The 16,217-nt window shown below is 38.9% G+C and overlaps 1 protein-coding gene and 1 long non-coding RNA gene across 17 annotated transcripts in view; one reads left to right on the plus strand and one right to left on the minus strand.

Moving 5' to 3' along the window:
• LOC121598389 (rab11 family-interacting protein 4B) overlaps positions 1–14,802 on the minus strand; it is a 49,208-nt gene extending 34,406 nt beyond the window's left edge. For 6 of the 16 annotated variants that reach the window (XM_041925138.1, XM_041925141.1, XM_041925136.1 and 3 more), the window contains exons 1-2: positions 12,238–12,309; positions 389–511 (exon numbers count right to left, since the gene is read on the minus strand). In XM_041925138.1, coding sequence (XP_041781072.1) covers positions 389–511; positions 12,238–12,289 — 175 coding nt within the window. In that variant the 5' untranslated portion in view covers positions 12,290–12,309. Of the gene's footprint in view, positions 1–388; positions 512–9,931; positions 10,077–10,777; positions 10,878–12,237; positions 12,310–13,382; positions 14,061–14,257; positions 14,453–14,583 lie in introns of those variants that run through there. The other 10 variants (XM_041925151.1, XM_041925143.1, XM_041925148.1 and 7 more) reach the window with 10 other exon arrangements.
• Positions 10,472–11,767, plus strand: LOC121598391. Its single transcript, XR_006005548.1, has 4 exons — positions 10,472–10,526; positions 10,932–11,166; positions 11,227–11,502; positions 11,609–11,767. It is a non-coding gene; the product is annotated as an uncharacterized LOC121598391 (long non-coding RNA).
• Positions 14,803–16,217: the final 1,415 nt, after the last annotated feature.

The raw sequence follows: 16,217 nt of genomic DNA on the forward strand, positions 1-16,217 counted from the left end.
TGAGCTGAAACTGAAAATAAATATGAAGAAAATTTGCGAAAACAGTGGAGAAATGAAAATAAACTGAGCAGATGCAAACGCCCTGACTTCATTTGCTCCATGTACACATCCATTTCATTACCAATGTTCAAACCACACACACAGCCTCAATCTTGCTACCGATGCAAACAACCCCCACTTATTTATGGAAAGTGAAAATAACAACAAATCAACATCTACAACACACACAACATGAATTCGGACAAAATCGATTTCAATTTTGAAGATTTTGACCAATTCAATCAAATAACAAAATAGCGCATGGACAAATGAATAAAAACTTCGAATTTTGAAAAGGTTTTTGGTTGTTAACCTCTTATTATTCTCCCAATTGATATGGTTTTCTTACCTGTACTTGGAGGACTCGAAGGAACTGGACTGGTGCCTACTGAATCGGTTGTAATTAGAAACGATGGGTGTTGTGTTTTGGAACTTTTTGAAGGAGACGGAGCCATCATCACGATATAGTAATCTGAAACAATAAGCGAAATACATTTTTTTATTTAACTACACTTAAAAAAATTTGATACATTCATAACGTATGATCAAGTTAGGATCATTTAGGAATAAGGCATGAGAAAATGTAAAATGTAAAGCTAAGAAAATTTGGGGTGGCTCGGTGGTCTATTCCAGGGGTTTACAATTTTCTTTTAATTGAAGACGAAAATCAAGATACAATAATAGACATCTGTTCATATTTTATATATTCAGTCAGTTCTTTTGCATTCAAAACAACGTTTAAACGTTCACTCATTTACTATTTACATTACAATACATCATTATTTGCGAAGCAATGCGACCCGCGAACTAAAAAGTTTGAAGACCCCTGGTCTATTCGATTAATCATCAATCATCTGTGACTATCCAACTGCGAGCAACTAGCAAGTGTCGTAAGCGTCCCGGAGTTGTTGGAGAAGACTCAAAAGGTACAAGTAGGTTCAGTAGGTGCAACGATTTCGGCAGGTGTTTGAAAACATAAGCGACTCCGATCCATTGGACCACGAATCGGAATCGAATCCGACTGGCCGACTCCGGGTAGGGTCGTGAAATTAATTGTATGACCCATCACTACTGTGTAGGTCAACAACCACCATTACCAACGCATCTGGTTCGTTATTTTACAACCAGAAATGATCCTTATTTGTTTTTATTTAAATCATTTTCTTGCAAATCTATGCCAAACAAAATGTAATATCCTGATGCCTCGTTTGCGACTCAAAAACAAGGTTGATTGAAATGTTATTTTGACCACTTGCGCGGTATTTCTTAGAAATTGTTACGTTCCCTCAAAATAAGAAAGATGAATTTTGAATTTTAAATACGCCCTTTTTTGGATTAGGGCATAATCTTAGAAACAAAACAAAAAAATAAGAGTATCCTAAAATTTAGGAAGTAACTGTTGATCATTCAACTGTACAAAAAACTGTACAAAGTTTATCAGTGCCCCCGTTACAATAAGATATATTACCAACAGTCCAATCTAATAAGGACGCATATTGTATAAAATAATTCAACAACAAAAGGAGAACATTTCTAATAAAATGATGTTTCATCTTTTATTTTGTGTTCTCATTTATCAAAATTATTTATATTTTTTTGAAGGCAGCTGCCAGCCTAGATCTTTAATCAAACAACTATTCGTTACTTTTCACTTCACCGATGTCAAGATAGTTACGTATCTTAGATCTATTTAATATCCATTAAACCACATAGAAACCATGAAGTTGACTACATTTCTTCGACAGCTTTATTAAATAGCTGCGGCTAGTTGTTTTCCTAAACTTTCACAAACCAAACAAAGCCTGTTATTTAACAGCATGACTGATGATGCGATATCGAAAAAAATGCGTTTATCACTGTCTCCACCCTTTACTAATACGCCCCTATTTGAAATGAATATATTTTTCAAGATATCTTTTTGTAACCAATACAGGGTATTCAAACATGGACATTCCATAAAAAATAAATAACTATCACTAATTATATTTCACACAATCCTTACAATAACAACAAGTTTAGTGAAACCTGGATAACATAAATCAAACCTCTGTGGATAAGAGAACCAACCTCCCTTATGAAAGTTTCTCACTCTCATAATAAAAAATATTTGATTTAGTTTGCTTGTTCAATTCTATACAAAGAATTGAAGAATTCAAGAATATAATAAAAATATATTTCGTTTTAAGAAATACAGACTTTTTTAATGTTCCTACTGGATAAAAATGTTTCTTTTTTATTAATACCATTTGTTACTCCATTTTTCTTGGAAAATTATATATTTAAATGTAAATTTTCTTTTTGCTAGTTATTTAGCGAAAAACATTATTTTATCGATACAAGTTCAGGAATGCAACAATACATATAGGTAACATGTTTTTTTAAAGCTAGTTGAAAATTCAATAATTGGCATATTGTTGCATAATAATTAAATATAAGCTATACGATTATTTGAATATATTTGATCTACATGAAAAAAGAAAATAAACATAAAAATATAGATTTGTTACTTTTAAAATTTATATCCCAATACTAACGCCATTACCCATGGAAAGTACTTTTAAATATTATTAATATATTAACATATAATTGTAATTGCAAGAATTGTAATATATGAACATATAATTGTAATTGCAAGAATCTAGAAGCTTCGTTGATCATTCGTTCAACGAACTTTTCAGTAATGTCTGTGTAGATTCAATAATCAGCCGATTAAAACATTTCTTCAAATAGTAGCAAAATCTATAAATATGCTCGATAAGTAGAACTTTACTCATAAGCTTATTGTTTACCTTTAATTTTGAACATTACTGTGTTTTCGAATTTCAATCATTAATGTATTCAATGATAAGCATAATTTTACGCTTGTTGGTCGCTTGTAATTTTATCAAACAAACAAATGCATTGGGAATTTAAGCAATACGATTTCAATCCCTTTGCAGCAGATGCGTTTTTCGTGTAACATCAGAAAGAAGCACTAACAACACATATGGTGTTGAGCGATTAAAACAAACGGTAAACATTTGCACATGAACTGATTCTCTACTGCAAGCAACAACAATCTACAACGAAACACCTCTCTGGTCGTATGTGAACGAACAGACTTAAGGCAATAGCATGACTAATTATTACTGGAAAGCGCACATCCACAAAGAGCACACGTGTAGCCCTTTAAGTTAAGAAGCTTCTATTGTACGAAGCGTATACAGCTCTAGAGTGCCCCGTTATCTTAGATATAGCGTCTATCTCTATGAACGATGCCTGTGCCTATTTTTACTCCTCTAAAAGGTCTTATTCGTAGAACAGCTACTCTGAGACTATGTTCCACTAGTGAAGCAACACAGGGGGTGGGGTTTATGTTTTCGAGGCGAGCATCAGCCAAAAAATATTCCATTACCCACCTATCTTGAGTATGGGTGTACCTTTGCAGAGAATGCAATAGAACAGAACGGAAGAACAATTACCCTCAGCGTTGGTAAATGCAGTTGTCTGTTGTAGTAGCATAGCCTCTCATAGTCCGAGAGTCCATCGTGAGGGCGTACATCCCTTACAACATTTGTGTAATGTTCGAAAGCTCATTAGCTTCTGCACTGTAGCGTTGAATCCAACGTTATTCGATCTTCGTCTCTTCAGTATAAGCTTCTCGTATAAAAATCTCCAATGCCAAAAAAAAGCTCTGGCCTCTTCCACTCGCATACTATATGGTTACTGAAAACCTTCTCTTCTAGTTGCAAGACGAATCGCATAGAAAGGTTCATTATGATTGACATTGAAACTCCCTCATGGGTTGAAACTAGGCTCGAATGTATGGATACCCAACCTATAACATCGACCAATAATGTGGCTGTATTTCGCTTCATTATTTCTTTATACTTTCCTTACTGCCGAAATTCATACAGAGTCAACGTGCTACAATAACCAAGGACACTTATTGATCGAAGAATCAATGCCTTGACCAAATTTGCATCCTTACCACATTGTTGCTTGATCGAATTAATTTATGAAATACACATAATAACGCTTACACACCACCTCCTCTTTAAAGCGAAAGTCTCGCGCAAACTCGCTATTTTTCTTCGAAGAATGAATGAAACGCACAAAGAGTTTCGAAAACATTTCTTCAACCACCATTTTAATACTCACTGCAAAGAGGTCAATACTCCTTGACCTACTACAATTATACTTATGTTTTCGTAGCAGACAAGCGAGCAAAACAAATGCCTCAGGTCGGAACCATCCCCGGCATAGAATTTCCAGCCATTGTCTGACCCGCACGAAGAACAAATGAGAGTTTTGTTTACGATGGTGTGTCACGGAAAGGTAATTGTCAGCAAAGCCACCCAACAGACTAGGAAATTTTTCTGAGCACATTACTATCGATTTTTGCAGCTTTACCTTCGGAGGTGAAGTAATGATTGGACTCCATTTGTTTGTCCCCTTCTGCTATTGATTATTATCTTTTTTACACTTTACCTGTCAAACACTTTCAGATTACGTCTCCCGATGAGTAAAACACTTTTTGTTTACATTTTTCCGATGGTATATCTATCAAACAAATGGCTGAATCACTGCTCAGTGCTGGTTTCAATTCTTGCTTGGACGTAGTTCGAAATAACTTGCCATCTACAAGGTGTCAAGAAATAAAATATATTTTCATAGCATTTTTTTCAAAAACCACATGCTTTAAAGTTATATAAAGTTATAATTGAACAGTATCACAAAATAACGACGGCAATGTTTAACAATGTGTAACAAATGTTGTATGGTTCATACCGGTGTACATTTGCTAAAATTTTAGAAAATATTATGAACAAAACAAACGACCGAAAACTAACCATATTGGCATCAATCGTTATCGAGTCCATCTAAAAACTTATTTTTTAAATAGATGTGAGAACTATTTTTAAAATAATGATAGGAGCAACTCAACGTCAAATCAATTTTCCACTGTTTGTGATTAGTTTCACTGCTTAGGCAACCACATCGCACAAACACTAACATACCAACACTGAAAGTAATCAAAACACTGTCCTACCACCACAAGACAAACCATTCAAGATATGTTTCACGATACCATCCACGATGGCAAAGGTGGAAGAATGGATGCTCAACACTCGTAAAAGAAATTGAACCTCCCATAAAATCTGGCATGCCGGATGCATTTCTATCCTGCGCTCGTGGTAGTGGTACGTAAGAGGAGCCAGTGTTTGCCATCCTAAGCGGTAAAGTCCGAGTCGATTGAACCGTGAAATTTGTTACAGATCATTGCTTCACTTTCTCTATTTTTTCTCGATCAAAAGACCATCAGTGGGGGAAGGTGCTATTGTCCCATTCAAGCCAATTGTTGAGTCGTATGCCAATCCGAGCGTACAGTTTCAACCCGATCAGATCGCTCTAATTTAATACCACACCTAGGCATACAAGTCCCGCCGACAGGGACTTGGGATTGACCTGCACCGACATCATTTCCGGATTGGGCCGGCATAAAAATAGCTACGGCGAAGCGTGATGGTTACCGAAGGCATGTTGGCATTGTATACATATATATATATATATATATATATATATATATATATATATATATATATATATATATATATATATATATGAGTGTGTGTGTGTGTGTGTGTGTGTGTGTGTGTGGTGTGTGTGTGTGTGTGTGTGTGGTGTGTGTGTGTGTGTGTGTGTGTGTGTGTGTGTGTGTGTGTGTGTGTGTGTGTGTGGTGTGTGTGTGTGTGTGTGTGTGTGTGTGTGTGTGTGTGTGTGTGTGTGTGTGTGTGTGTGTGTGTTTTACATAAATCTGCCATGAGGAAGATTTTGTTTTGATTTTTCCATTTTCTAACTCTACTTTCCAGGTAAAGTATGGGAAAACATAAAGCTTATCTCAAGAGCAACTAGAGTTAAACTAATGTTTTCGTTTCGAAACGTCGCCAGTAAAAATAACACTAACATTGTAGAATGACCCTAAGACATAGCAGCTCTAAGTTCCGTGACGTTCCCTGTATGAGCAATCACAAAAAAAAGTTTGTCGCTACACTTATGGACAGTCGTCACTACATTGACCTTTACTCAGGAAAGACAGTCGTGTGAAACATCCAACGGCACACATTTTCAACTCCAATGAGAGCAAGGATGAATGTCTGTTGCCTTTTTTCGTTCTCTCAAACGCTAACCCAGCAACAGAAGCTTAAATTGCTAACGCTGCTCGACTCGATCGGTACACCAGTGCACTGCTGCAAAAACTTAAACGCTATTTTTAATTTCTCAGTTTACTTCACAACCTGGATGATTTCTCTCATTTTGGGGTTTCGCACCGGCTCTTACTATTGTACAGAATTGATATTTTTAATCTGCGTGAAACACTGTATTTATCGTTTTTATTTAGATTTGTTTACGCTGAAAGTGCTCGTATATTGCAGATCGAGGTTGATGGCAATCTAAACATAAAATCGGCCGCAAAAGATAAAAAACCAAAAAGAAGTTTGTGGCCATCACTACATTATTGGAAACAATTTCAAAGAAATCTTACCACTACAAACATCAATCATCATCACTATCGAGTTCAGTTAATATTAAGAATTACTCCAGCATATGGTGGTCCTTCTCATTTTATAGAATTTAACACGGTGTCATTGCCTAATGTTCTATTACTACAGTTCCTCCCGCTAACAGCCCCTTTGCAGTCCCATCTCTTGCACGTACCATCAGGCACGATTATCATCTGTTCTCTACCGTGTGCTATATGGCGGTGCAAGGTGTCACGATCATATAGCGCATCGCTACATAGAAAGACCTATCCATCTGTTTCCTATTCCCATTTTTCGATCTCTTATGCGATCCTTCGCCCAACTATCCGCCGCATCTCAACATACACCGAAAACAACATGTGCTACACACCAAACACTTGGAGAACGTACCGCCCGCTGCACGTGTAATACAGGATGCGGAAAGAGAAGATGGGTGCATATGCATCTTAATGCTTCTTCTTAAATGGGCCACACTCTATGCAGTGAGGCGTTGAAACCGTCCCGCACCTAACCGAAATTTAAGTCGCACATCTGCCTAAATTTCTAACACAACGGAAGTAAACACATCCTCGAGGAAACTTAAAACTATTCAAATAAATAAGAATCTTTGGCCTAAAGATACAACCTTATTCTACCACATCTGCGAACAAAAATTCGAATGCAGATCTAACGATTATACTAACATTTTAAACCTCACACCTGAATACATTCCGTGGGAAATTCGCTTTACGTGCTGTGCTCAAAACTCCAGTCTTCACATGCCCTGAAGAGTGATGCAGACCATTTTAAAGCTACCCAAACTGCCAAAGCTTACCGAGTAACTTCGTTGTTGATCACACGTTTCGGTGGTAGCCAAGTTTTTCCGGCTTCGCCACCAACCGTAATCAGGAGCCCGACGCTGAGGTATAACATAGGCCAGCTACGTTCCGCGCTTTCGCTAACTATTCGGTTGCATAATTATGATTGCAGGCCGTTACGCGATATCTGTACCAATACATCTAGCCCACGAGGAAAATCTAGTCGTACGATCACAAACTAGTGATGCGCCTCGGGTGATGCAGCCACTGGCATGGCCAATTTGCGATTCACTTTCAATGGATTGGTTGCATGCTAAGTAATATTAATGCTAGTAACTGTATTATCAATTCAAGTACCTAATACTTTTGCAGAATATTAGCACTGGATAGGTATCAGATTATTTAAAATGTAGCATACATGAGAATAAAAATTATGGATGTAATCAAAACGCAGCTAATTATATCAGAAACAGTATATCGCATATGCTGCCCTCATTTAAAGGTGCATTTTGGAAGGACAACCATTGAACATCATTAACACCTTAACGCTGTAGGTGCTTTGTTTGTTTCGCTGTTTTCTCTTTGGTTGATCAACCTACATATCGGTTACTATTATTAGCCATTCTCCAAAGATTTCCAAACCCGACATCATCCCACACCGATCATTTATGGCTGACGACCAATCGTACTGAGCAATGATTTGAAACTTTGTAAAAATGTTTACATTGCTCCAAAACGATTTGTTTTTTTTTATAAGGATAAACATAGTATCTATATATTTGGGTTTGCCTCAAGATCGTAGCTCGTTCATGACATATACATGCACATTTAGCATATTTCAGTTGAAGTTCACTAGTATATGCCAAATACACATTAAATATTGAAGATTTACCTAACAAAATGTGACAGGAATATATAATCATGAATCTAGACTAGGATAAAAGACGCGCAGACCATAAAATAGCATGTGAACAATTTAAAATGAATCACAAAACGTTTAAACGGAATAATATGTAAATTTTTATAAAACCGACTATATTTTCCACAACATCATCCTAGACGAAAACACAAGCAACTCAAGTGTTCCACCTATATCGCAAACTTTAATGTATTATCACCAGCGCAATCAGAGCATAGCCACAGGTGATCGTATCGCTTTATTTGCAAACAAAACCGGCACGAAACTACCTGAAAGTCAAGTGCAGTCTCTATTGATGTCCATGAAAAATTCATCACAAATCATTTCTCTTTTGCTGGCAGAAACTGTACACGTCGCAAGCTCCCTGCATCACATGCACGTTGCAGTTTCCTTCCTACACATTATTTGTTAGGTGGAAAGTGCAGCATCGTGAGCGCCATTAAACTAAGCAGTTTATGCTACATTCAATATACTTGAGTATGCATACACAGCGCGCCTGATCATCGGATGTCGTGGACTGGAAATTGGCGAAAGTGAAACTTGTGCTCGCGGAAGAGTGTGTCATAAATTAGCTACAACACTTTCAAATTTACACTTTAAAATACACTTCACATGACGTAGTAATAACATAGTTCACATATTTAATTTAATCAACGCTACAAGAGTATTCACATTTCTTATACATTCGTATGTCCCACGACATACATTCGAACGATCCGCAATTCGTCATTATACAGCCAAATTCAACTGACACAAGTTCCAGTGCACACTAACCGGCGCTTTGGTCGCTAAATATTTGAAATTTTTCTATTAACCCAATAAACGGCGCCTTACTTTTCGAGCAACCAGGTCACATGACACGATTCAGTGGAGTTTGGTTCATAGAAATTCACACTACCGAAACAGGGAAAATTGTAATGCCCAAACCGGTGACTATCTTCATCTTGAAGCTTTCGGACCGGCGAATGTAGGACGGTTAAAACCACAACAATCATTTTCCCGAATGACCCATATACGGTGATACACTTAAGCTCCACCATTTGCTTCAAAGTGACTTTTATCCGACAAATCAGTTTTCCTATTCGTGACATTGACGTGGGAAACGTTTTTTAGTACAAAGTATCAGCTTAGTACTTTTTATTTTATAATATCATCAGGTTATTACATTATGTTCCTCGATGAGATGAATGCTCCGCCGCTAATAAACTACTCTAATGACGTACCTAGTTTAATGCTTCTTGTTTGACAGTTTCATCAACTTTACAAAACCACACACTAATTTTCCAACGATTATCACGTTAAGCATCTTTAACTGAGTATCATATTTTTCAACCAATATCTTACACGGCACTTGAAACCACTTGGCATGTTCCTCCGTGCATCCGTTCAGAATAAAACCCGCTCCTATAGCATGTGCCGGATGTTTGTCATTACTGCTGTTTCCCAAATTGTTCCACCATGCCTGAAATGCACCTTAAAAGGAAGTGACCCAGTCGTAGGCTTTCATTTTCGAGCCCGCACGGTAGTTGTTCTACACCACGCAATAACAATTCTTCGACCCTTCATCTTCTTACTATCTTCCGGGGTTTCTCGTTCGCACCCCTACTAATACAACCCCTTTGAGAAAATGACGCAAAAACGACACGACTAACCCCGGTCTACACTCCGTTCGGTATCGCACATCATGCAGCTGGACCAATGGATTGTGTGTTTCCCGTTACCGCACGGAGCACATGTCTTTAGGAGTTTCCATCTTGCGTTCTACACCATACAAGCTTTACTACAATTATGAACTGCGGAAAGAAGGACCGTCCTTTCCATCAGCGGCACGCATCGAGGCGTCCAGTACGTGATTTTTTAATAAACATACTCGACAACATCCACAAAGTACGTAACGGCCACGGAGAGAGACAGCCCATTTCATTACAATGCATATGTCATGTTCGTGCCGTGTAGATGATTTGAAATAGCTGTAAGGGCAACCGTGGCAACATGAAGCTTTTATGAGATTTCTTTTATTTTTCAGCGTGACACGCAATGCTTCAATTGCACTGAAAATGTTTATATAAAGCACACACTTATGAATACATCTTCTACAACTGCTTAGTAGCTGTATCGTATTATATAAAGCAGATTACGTCTTGGATAAGAGATATAATTTTTCGAACATTCTTTCGCACAGAACAAGCTTTATTCAAGACACGATGATATCATTTCGGAGCCATAACGCTCATACACGCTGTACCGGTATGTAATAAACTATCACGATTTTCCGGTAGCCATCGCACCACACAAACACAGGTTAATCAACGGCCCACACGCCAAAACCATGCTACCACTACACCTCCAGACGTACGGCGAAAACAAATGCTTCACAGCAAAAGGTTCGCCACGGCCACACGGCCAATTCCCCAAAGGTACGCATCAAACGAAACAACGCGTGTGTACCAGCCAGCAGGCCCCACCACCTTTACTTTGGTGAATGGAACGAAACATACCCATGCATGCACGGCAATCGATACCTAACAACCGACCGCCATACGTCCTACTTCCTCTACGAATCAACGATTTTCTCACATATATTTTAAAACTGAACTCCCTTTACCAACCCACTGTCTCCGCCGCGGCGCGTTTCGGTGCTTTCGTTCTCAGACGAGTGGTTCAACAAATTGCGAACCGAAACAACTGAGGTGATGACGCTGCTACACGGTGGATATGTATTCATGGCTACCAAGACCAAAACCCAGAACCCACATCGCAGCAACATCGAAACTTTCCACTGGCAGTCCATCGAGGAGGCGCTGATGGTTTGAACTGCACATATAGCTCTGGACCAAACAGCGTATGGATACAAATCATTAAATTCAATTTACGTTTTCGATAACTGGTGAATATTTTTAATGGAAAATACACACACGTTTCTCATCTTTTCGTTTCCTACCCACAGCACGATGTTTAAAACCACTTCCTTTGACGATTAGCAGAAGGTTCAATGATTCCACTGGTTTATCAAACAAACAGATAACCCAAGTTCAAGAGGTAAAGGCCAAACGCAAACCTGGCTGCAAATCAAAATGGGTTGAAGTGTCTGTTTCCTCTACCGAAATTTGCAAAATTTACTGAAAATTAGATTACAAGTTATGAAAAGAATTTGGTTGACTAACAAACGATGTACAATTTTTACATTGCATTCCTTTCATGTTTCATGGCGTACGGTTTGAAGGTAGTATTGTAAAGATGTTCCACAAATATGTTTTAATAACACTAGAAAGTCAGCCTTAACCGCATTCATCTTTTTTTTCATGTTTGCCTATTCTTCGTTTCATTAGCATCATGCGAGAGGCTTTCATCTAGAAGAAGACGATCTTTTGTTTATGTTTTCTCAAGCTGTAACTCATCTGAGAAAACTGGCACGATCCATATTAATGAACGAAAATAGAAAAGTGTTTTAAGGGCTGTACGTGTGCTCTTAAAACTCTTTCAATGGATTTGAGGATCAATAGTGATGAGTTAAAGTTGAAAATATGTTTCAGTGCTACAAGCATGAGGTCGATCTGCAGCCGTTCCTTCGTCCATGAGACTGCCTTGAATGATTGATAACACCTTTACCGTGCTTTCATTCATCTCCAAAGGAGCAAAACCAGTCAGTGGTACTATCTATCTTTTTAAGCTGCTTTTTCACTCCTTTCCTCATTACATTTTTCTAACAAAAATCCACCGTTAATGTTACACAATTGACGCACCATTCAATAGAAAACCCATCATCCCTTTTTGCATGCATTTTGTGGGAAGCAACAGCTTCTGCAAAGGAATGTTAAATAGAAAGAGGAATGCGTGTGCTATTTGCTTTTACCACACCATCCTCCCCTGGCACTTACTGTTATAATCGGTAGTGTGCGATCGTACGATTTGAAGCCCAGCAGGGGCAGCAGTAGTAAGATTGAAAGCCCGATCTTACCAGACGCATATCGCCCATCCCTCAGGTTATATGACGAAACGGTTAGATTCATTTTACACTCGCGTGCATGAGCAAAAAAAAAGGCAGCAGCCTCTTTCGGATAGCTACTTTGCGCGCGCACATCGTTGGATGCGATTCCGAAACCGGTTCGTCGTGGCGGTCACAGCAATACTACAATGGTGTCCACGATTGCTTTTGGGGTTTCCCCCGCTCAACGGGACGGGCCGTAAGTATTGAGAAGGGACCAGCGAAGACGCCATCCAACGAAGCAAAGAGCCTAGACTCGGTGGCATAGTACGGCAGAAGGTAAAGGAAAGAAGGTAAATGCAAGCATCTGCTGCTGCTGCTGCTGCTGCTGCTGTTGGTGCTGGTGGTGGTGTTCGCCCGGCCATAAAAATGGAATGAACGGGCTCCTCACAATGGGTCAATATGGTTGCATGTTAACACGCACAGCATTTCATATTATTAAACCAATAAAACAAAAATATATCGCGTCAGTTCAGCATTTAACATTGGTTCCGATGGACATATTATTTAATCAATAATTTAGATAATTGCATCGACAATTAAAGACATATTTCAATAATGTATTATCTGAGATTCTTTTCTTATTTGACGCAACACAACCGTTGTCGGACTAGACCTGCCTCTTCCACTAATTGGCAAAGTTATTATCGACTTATTGGTTTGATTACCCATAGCAGGAGTCAGTCCTTCGTATGGGGGACGACACGGGTTTATACAAAGCTTGAAAGGATCTCCCTTGAATAATTTAAAGGATTTGAGTTTAGTCCACATATTTATCTGAATTTGCGTACAAAGCTTTGTTTTAATTGAGTAACGACCGTTAGTTTTTGGTCCAAAATATTCTTCTTCTAATCCTGTCTAACGACCTACATGACCATGTCGGCCAGGATACAGGAGGATAGAAAAAAGATATTTTTTGCAAATATTCCTTCTTTCAAGACTATGAACGTAACCCACTGTGTGGACTGGAACCATCCGGTTGGGGAGAAAACGCGAACGAGCGAAAGAAAGAGCGTGCGGCCAGAGACCGCTCCGATACACACAAGTGCGAACGAAGAGGATGCAATAGGGCCCCGAAGAAAAACTTGTTTTGCCACAGGCCGGCCGAAGAAGCCTACCTTGAATGAAGCAACTGAAGAGGTTCGTCAAAGGTACGTGCGCTGTAGACGAATTCCAGGGGAAGCAGGTTGAGCCGGAGGGTTCTCTTCAGGTGGGACGGAATTTCAAAGGTGAGCTTGGGTTCACCCTCTGCCGCGATGGGATGGGATGATCGCGAGGCTTTGTTGCTGGCCTGTTTTGGCTGCAGTCGACCCACGTTCACCAACTCGCTGTACGATGCTTTTGTACCGGAGCGTTGCAAATGCTATTTCTTGGTGATGACTTTTGCCTTTAGGCGGGTTGGATGAGCTTTAAATCGCTGCAGCGCAGGGAGATGTAGATCCTCAAGAATTACCAAAATCGTGCCGTTCCCACTATGCTTGCGCTGCACAGGAACTGGCTTGCAATTGTATGTCGCTCACTTTCTATTTTCCGTTCCGGGAGCTGACGTAACTGCTTTTTGTTATTTTTGCGGCACGACAGACGCTTGGGATAACTCAACTTTCAAAATTATAAATAAAAAAAAACACTGCTCTGCCAATAGCAACACTGAAGCACTGCCCGGTTTGTCACACTAATATAAAAACGCACTCTTGCACTTCACAAACTGCACAACACACTTCACAGGTGGACGCATATACAAACAATTTGCTTAAAAGAGACGGGACGTTACACGACATACAACATCTTTAGCTCTGCTGAAACGAAAAAAATAAACCCATGTACACACATACACATTTCTCAGTAGATTGTATTGAGGGCGCTTCCGCTTCCTCAGCAACGGAAACAATGATCATTTTGCGACCAGTGCAATAGAAACACTGGCATGTCAACACATCTGAGTGAACGTGACGGCATGCTCAAACTATGCACAATAATTGGTACAAATACAGACCATTCTTCTTACAACAATATCTTCGCACGTTCAATATATCATATATGTAGTCACATGAGTAAAACACGAACTAATTAATTCTCCTCATCACCCGAAAGCTAGATGCAACTGAGCACTGCACTTCAACGCACTCTAACTTTTCCCTTCATTTGTGTTTTCCACCACAGGCATGCTTTTGTACGACACCTGTACATTGTCCCAGTGCAATTCAAGGTGCAGATAGAATACCGTTACTTTGGCAAAAGCGACTGTAAATAAATTCCTTGTACTATACTTTATCCCGAACACTGATGGTACATTTAACTAAATGTCGTTTTATTTAATACCAGAATATCACCACAATCGTTTGCATAGTAATCAACTGTTTAATGTTTACCGTGTTAAGGCGGGCGAGTAAAAAAATAAAATGAGAATTTTTTCCTACACCTTGAGTCTCATTTCTCGATCCACAGAAAGAGGAAATATTGCGTCGCATATATCGTGGTCTCTGTTTTTCTTTAGCAACGCGTGTCCCTTCTCCACGGTAGAAGACCAACAACTACCACTACTCGGTATAGCGTTGTCTTTGTCTGTATTCATCACCATGATTCGTTTATCCGGAAGGCTACTTTTGACCAGATAAAATCCAATTCCAAGTGTGCTAACCAGGCAAACATTCCCATACAGCAAATCTGCGTTTGGGCAATTGACAGCTCGTAGCAAACGTAACCCAGAGTACAAAATATTTTTTAGAACAACTTTTTTATATTTTCCCAAAAAACCAAGATACCGAAAACGCCCACAATTTATTGTACTAAAACTAACGTAGCAAAAGAAGATCAAGAAGACAAAGCCAATCAGTTTGGTGGATTAAACCACACGGCCACAGAAGCGGCCACTTTAAGTTTTTTTATGCAAGGTTAATTCATTTGCTCAAAATCACCCCAAAATGTGTTGAGTTCCCATATAACCAAGATACCGAAAACGCCACCAATTTCTTGTACTAAACATCCAGTTCCATCAAACAAAGCTAAAAAAACTATCAGTTTGGTGGGTTAAGCCACACGGCCACAGAAGCAGCCACCACTTCAATTTTGTTGAAGTCAGATTTTTATGCACGTGCAATTTATTTGCTCAACATGTTTCACCTGTGTTAAAAATGTTATTTATTTGTGCAAAGGAAGCAATTAAACGTGTGTGTTTAAGTTGGTTTGTTATAAAACATTCATGTGTAATATGTGTATATGTGTGTTTGTTTACTTGCGAATGAACTCTTCCATTTCGCTGGTCAGTGCATAGTTTATAGACTAATAATATTGCTAAAGTTGAAGTGCAGTGATGTAAGTGAATGAATTTAATCAACCGAGGAGTTAAAATCCTGTCCAGCACATTGACCTAAGCCAAACCTTGACCAAACTTTTCCTCAAAGCATTTTTGGAAAAGGTGGGATAAGGTTGGGCAAGATAAATACATCGGATCGGAACTGGCAGCTCCGACTGTTCTAAAATTTGATGGGTTTACGACTGAATCGACCACCACAAACTCACGTGGGTTTGAAGTGGTTTTACAGTGGGTTAAGGACGATTTGGTTATTTGGGTTATACAAAGGAAGCGAAGCAGAAACGCGCTTCGTGTACTTGAGGCCAAACATTACATAAATATTACATAATAAAAACGTAAATAAGTAACGTTTTGAAACAAATGAGCGCTATATCTTTTTCTAAGAAAATCTGAGAAAATCAGAACCCAAGCGCCATAGACTAAGGCATTAACACATCAGGCTAATCAGCCGTAAGGATCCAGAGAGTACCAAGTGCTTGTTAAAAAGCGCCACCGTTCCGCAAAGTACGGTCTTAAGTCAAAGTAGTGTCTTCCCAAGTGCCACAAATCCACTAAACGACCACTAAAAGGGTTCTTAACCACTCAAGCTCTCAACCTAAACGGAATATAAAAAGACTTCGTTTAGCAAATGGCAAACGAC

The sequence above is a fragment of the Anopheles merus genome, chromosome 3L (genome assembly GCF_017562075.2).
Source record: "Anopheles merus strain MAF chromosome 3L, AmerM5.1, whole genome shotgun sequence".
NCBI classification, from domain to species: domain Eukaryota; kingdom Metazoa; phylum Arthropoda; class Insecta; order Diptera; family Culicidae; genus Anopheles; species Anopheles merus.